The sequence below is a fragment of the Cupressus sempervirens genome, chromosome 2 (genome assembly GCF_028749045.1).
Source record: "Cupressus sempervirens isolate cs-2001-9-10 chromosome 2, ASM2874904v1, whole genome shotgun sequence".
Lineage (NCBI taxonomy): Eukaryota > Viridiplantae > Streptophyta > Pinopsida > Cupressales > Cupressaceae > Cupressus > Cupressus sempervirens.
The window spans coordinates 312320805-312326742 of NC_143119.1; the positions used below are offsets into that span (position 1 = coordinate 312320805).

The 5938-nt window shown below is 36.8% G+C and overlaps 1 protein-coding gene across 1 annotated transcript; it reads right to left on the minus strand.

Annotated features, from left to right (window-relative positions):
* Positions 1–3399: 3399 nt before the first annotated feature.
* Positions 3400–5042, minus strand: LOC149572344 (putative 12-oxophytodienoate reductase 11). The gene is made up of 5 exons (XM_089811104.1): positions 4945–5042; positions 4716–4856; positions 4489–4619; positions 4223–4402; positions 3400–4138 (listed from the first exon to the last, which is right to left on the minus strand). The coding sequence occupies exons 1-5, from the start codon at positions 5004–5006 to the stop codon at positions 3546–3548; spliced, it is 1107 nt and encodes a 368-aa protein (XP_089667230.1). The 5' UTR covers positions 5007–5042; the 3' UTR covers positions 3400–3545.
* Positions 5043–5938: the final 896 nt, after the last annotated feature.

The following is a 5938-nucleotide window of genomic DNA, read 5'->3' on the forward strand; positions in this document are numbered from 1 at the left end:
AAAGAACTTAATGCGCACTTCAACATAGGTTGAGACAATATCCTATCTAGTTTTAATTGGATTATAGAGTTCTAACTTATTTGTGTGAAAAGTTGGAAATTGTATTCACTTCACAAAAGTTCTCCTATTTCTATTTTGTATCTTGAATTCATGACCATTTTTCATACTTCCTTTAGTCAAATATAATAATTTTTTTTTAAAAAAAGTAAATGAAGGGACCTCAAAAACATTTAATTTTAAAATAAAATTTGATATTTTATTAGAAAATAGGTAATAGATAAAACCCATCTAAATAATCTCTATTTTATTTTAATTTCATTTGTTAAATAATGATATAGTTTCTTACATAATAATAAACTCATTTATATCAAAATTAAATGACAATTGTTTTAGTTCATATAAGATATTATGCATAATTAAATTGAGAAATGTTGAAATTTTAATTTTGTATTATTTCAATATAGAAAAACATTTTTTTTAGAAGATCTTTATGAAAAATAAAATAATAAGACAATTATTCTTTTCCTTTGTTTTATCCATTGATTAATTTTATAAATTGATCTTTAATTTTTTAAAATAAAGATTAGTTTTCAATGATTATTTTATTAAATTAAATCTACTAGTTCTTTTTTTTCATCTCTTAATGACACATTATCCACATGAATTCCAAAATATAAACAATTCAATAAAAAAAGTTCTCTTTTGACATAATGAAATTCATTTTTATAGAAGACGATTGCAAACGAAAAAATTTGAAGTAAATTTGATTCTATTCTTCCCTTGGAATATGTAATCCATTCAATCTTGTTCTTTAAATCTACTCATTTTACCCATTGAAAAATTATTGCATTATTTATTCCCAACACTATAATAATAATAACGATGAGTGGGAGAGCGGGTGACAAAGGGGCTGGGGTTTCTAGCTCATATGCTTGCAATGGTGAGGCGAGGAGTCTGAAGCGGACGAGGATGATGGATGGGGTGCCTTCTTTGTGTTGGTTCCGTGTAGCTTTGTTGGGTGTTGTCATATTTTGAGGGTGGATCTCACTGGTGCACGATGGAGTGGTTTTTCTACTATTCAGTAGGTGTTTGTTGTTGAAGGATGGTTTTCTTCCAATGGCTCTTCTCCACACTCTAGATGGGTTTGGCTCTTATGGGTGGTGTTTGGAGATGGAAGGTCCCATGTTGGTGCTTGGGGTATTGTTGGGTTGTGCACTGGTTGGACCTCTATAAGGGGTTGGGGTTTGTGGGTGGAGGCATTTTTTGCCGGAACCCTAGTTCCCCACTTTGGGTTTTGGATGTATGGGGTCTTTTGCCCCAGGTGCGTTGCTTGTCTCTACCTCCGGTGGGCTCTCTTGTATTTGGAGTTTCTTGGAGATGAGGATACAGATGGGTTTGGTTCGAAGGGCATATGTGTGGTGGCTTCATCGACAGTTCTTTCCCTTGAGGCCTCCTGGTATGGCTCGTGGGGTGCATATGAACCTTAGGGTTTGGAAGGGCTTGGATGTTAATGGTCTGGTCTAAAGGGGAAATGTGGTCCATGTCCTTGGTGCTAGTTCTATTGACAAGGGTGTTTTCCCTAGATGGATTTTCATTTTTAGGGGTTTTACTGTTGATAGCCCCCCTTGGCTAGGCATTTTAGTTCATCATTTGGGGACTCTCTTGCCCCTTCGTGTTTTTTTCTTTGGGGATTCCTTTGGATGCTCACGCTCTGAGGCGAATGCTTCCTCTATTTGGGACTCAAATCTAGTTAAGACAATCATTTCATAGCCTTGGATGCATGTGTGGTGGAGGTTTCCTCTATCTTGTTCTTTCACTTTCCTACTTCCTATTGAGGTGGAGGACCCTATTGAGGAGGGGACAAAGCTTGTGGAGGTAGCTAGTTCCTGGAGGAAAATTGGTTGTGAATGTGTTCAATGGGCACTGTCCCATTTTTTGTGAGTATCTCTTTCCAATTTTTAGAGATTTGGCTGGTGAGAGCATGTATGGACGATGTACTTGAAGTGGTGAATAAAGGATGACTCCGCAACTAAACAGTTTGGTGTGGAGATGTGTGTTACATCCTACGAAGATGACCTAGGTCTTACTCTTAGCTTCTAAGTTCGTTGCTCCTACGGAGGTGGAGCAATCTCCTATTGAGGTGGGGATCATATTTGGGCAGTGGGAAGAAGAGGAGACTCCTATTGAGATACTAAATACTTGTACTACTTTTAGTAGTGTTGTTAGTGGAGGAAGGAGGAGTTGCTCTTACCTCTGGGGCTTGGTCTTCCTCCTCTTTGCTCCTCTTAGTATGATGTTTTGGAAGTTTGTGGGGGGCTGGAAGACTTTTGACTACGTTTTCCAAGGTTGGAGCCTTGTCCGGACCTATGGTTGGATGATATGCATTTTTTTTTGCCAAGGCTAGAGGTATAGTCTTGTTTGGTTCTGTTTCTTTGCTTACTATTCTGATAGGGGTAAATGGCCTGAGTTTGTTCACTTGTTTCTTATGGTGATCTATTGTCTTAGTTTCTCTTGTGATCAAGTGATTGCTGGAAGTTTTAAAGGCCACACTTTGGTCTTTTGTTGTTGTTTTTGGTTTAAGTCTGCAACTATTATGGGGGCTTGTCCCAAGTCTTTCATTGTTAGCATTGACCATGGTTTGTAGATTAGTCACTTGTGGACCTTTGTCTTTGATAGAGTGAAATCTGGCTTGTCTAGATATTTCTAGTGTTTTGTTTGTACTTCAAGTCAACACCCATTAATTGTTGCTTTTCTTAATCAAAAACACTATAATAATAACCATCAATTTTGTCAAGGTGTGCCACATGGAACTATGCAATGGGAAAACCATTGGAGGTTTATCACGAGGCATTAAAATGATGATTTGTGTGGTTTTTTTCAACTTTTTATATAATGTAAATTCACATAAACTGTTCAATATATTTCAAACAAAGTTGTTTATCCAAATTGTGAATCAAGTACGCAAAGGACCTCTTTCACCATTATCTTTGATTCTTATTTTTTCTTGAATTGTACCAAATTAAGAGATTTATAGAATATGCCATCAACAATAATATATGTTGCATCATTTCTTATTTCTATCTCCTAACGCATCCGATCTCTTATAAATCCCATTCTATTATTATTTTTCTATCCTTACCCACCCTCTCTTATAAATATAAAAAGAGCATATTGAAAATGGAGTGTGATTATTTTTCTAATTTAGAAACATCATTTATTTCAAATTATCTTTTTGATTGAGAACTTTCTTGCTCAAATATCATTTGTTAAATATCTTTTTAATCATCACGTATGTTGCCCAAATTAATGCAATAAATAAACCAAATTTTTCCTTAATTGACTTTCCATACTTTTTTAGTGTACCCATTGCATACCTAGATGCAATTGCTAGTTATACAATGACACAAAATAATAAATAATATATATTTTTAAAAAGTTTATAATATATAGTATGAAAAGTTACATTCTCCAACTAATCTCACTAAAAGTCCAAAACAGCTACCATAAAATCAACTACACATTTTAGTACCATCACCAAATCAATATCAGTGTGATGATTCGAGGAATGGATAATCTATGTATCCAACGACAGGATCAGAAGTATAAAATGTTTCTCTGTTGTATTTATTGAGGGGCGCATTCAACTCAAATCTTTTTGGCAGATCCGGATTGGCGAGAAACAATCGGCCGTAAACAATCAGATCGGCTTTGCCACCGGAAATAGCTTCGTTGCCGTCATCTCGATTATAACCCCCTGCAGCCAAAAATGTGCCCTTGAATGCTTTCCTCATTGGATTCAGGCTCTTTTCAGTCACTATCGTCTTCTCCGCATTAAAAATCCTGGGCTCAACAAAATGCGCATACAATATCTTATATTTATTCAGAGCCTCCGCCATGTAAACACCCAGTGCCTCCGGATTCGAGTCATAAGCATCAGAATAAGCTGAGAAGGGAGAAAGCCGAATTCCCACACGCTCTGCACCGATTTCATCAACAACTGCTTCCACAACTTCAAGAGCAAATCTGCAACGATTCTCCAATGTTCCGCCATAGCCATCTGTTCGATCATTCACGCTGTCCTTCATGAACTGGTCCATAAGGAACCCATGTGCTCCATGAATCTCAACACCATCGAACCCTATTATTCATAAAAGGACTCATTATACCAACAAAAATCGGCATTCTGTTCTTTAAATCAAGGTAGATGAGAATAAAAACATGCCTGCATCGATTGCATTTCTGGCAGCATTTCGAAAATGTGCAACTAAATTGGGGATTTCCTCTGCTTTTAAAGGCCGAGGAGGAGAGAAGTCTGCGACATCCTTTCGATTCGGAAGAGGGATCTTTCCAGATATTGGTTTGCTTGTGGAGGAAATTGGAGATTGGCCATCAGGCTGATAATCTGCACCCAAAACATACATTTTTCGTTTCGTAGCACAATCAACCAAATTTAAGAAAACAGTGGAAAGCCCCCCAAAAAATACTGACCAACATGAGAAAATCTTCCGCCATGCAGTATTTGGCAGAAGAAAATGCCCCCTTTGTCGTGTACAGCTTTCACGATGGGCTTCCAGGCTTCAACCTGCTCCTGTGTCCATATCCCAGGCGTATCTGGAAGCCTGCCATTTAAGGAAAACTATATTTTTCAATGAACATTCAAATGTTAATTGGAATAAAGAAAAAATGAAATGAAGGTAAGTGGATTGCTGACACACCCTTGAGCAGTATCAGAGACCCCAGTTGCCTCTGTAATCAACAAGCCCCCGCGTGTTGTTCTCTGAGAGTAGTACAGGATTGCATGCGGCTGAGGAATGGTGTTGTAGGATCTTTGCCTGGCAAGAGGAGCCAAAACAACTCTGAAAAACAGAAAGAAAAGTGTTTTATTAGGGGGGAAAATTCAATCTTGATTGTGCATCCTCAGTAAAAGCTTGTTGTGAGAGAAACCTGTGAGCCAAATTGAAAGGACCCATTTTGTAGGGCGTTAAAAGAGGCAATGATTCAGACATGGTGCCTAAAATAAATGTTTCGGAATGAAGATGATCTGGAATTGAGTGAGGAGGCAACGAAATTATGAAATTTATATAAGGCACGGGCGTGATGGCGAATTTCAATTCAAAGCATGTAAACGTCAGTCCATACGATTGCAGAAAACTTCAAATTCAAAATTATGAATGGAAACTATGAGCAAATATACGGCATACCCACATATAGTTTCCAGTCAATGGATGCTGACGTGACGTCTGTGAATACGTTCGTACACAAGACAATTGTAAAGCGTATTCAATTTTAGTTCACGTTCTTTTTAGTTCCTGGAATACTAACGCAATCGTTCAGTCCATTAAAACACTAATAAACGATTGCCAAACCAATAAGATTTAAGTATTTTTGAAGACTTCAATTTATGATAAAGTTTGAAATTTTACACATATTTTTTAAAAATAAAAAATATCATCTATTGATATCTTATTAGCTCTATTGAAAAAGAGCAAAAGGGAGAAAATCATTTTTTCAAAACAAAAAATTACTGAAAAAAAATTGTCCACACTTCTGCGATAATACAATTAATGTTGATTTGATCAATATGGAAAACTCCAAAAGTTTCCAAGTTTTCACCATGGAAAATTCATTTTTCTCCAGTGTACCGCTGGAAAAAATTGGAAAACATTGGGGCGGTAGCATTTTTCATTTTTCACCCTGGCGGCTTCATTTTTCACCAGTCAATGCCAACGTCTGCAAGGTAATCTTTTAAGGAACATGCTCGAGGATTTTAGGTCCAAAACCTTCTACAACACTATAGTATGCTCTCTTCAGCCATCTTATTTTTTAATTTCTGGTTTTGTTTGTTGGCATATTCATGCGGGGATCGAAGAGATTATGGAAAATCACGTTCACCAGGGAATGACCCGGAATTGGATTTCCATCCTTCTATTTTTGTTCT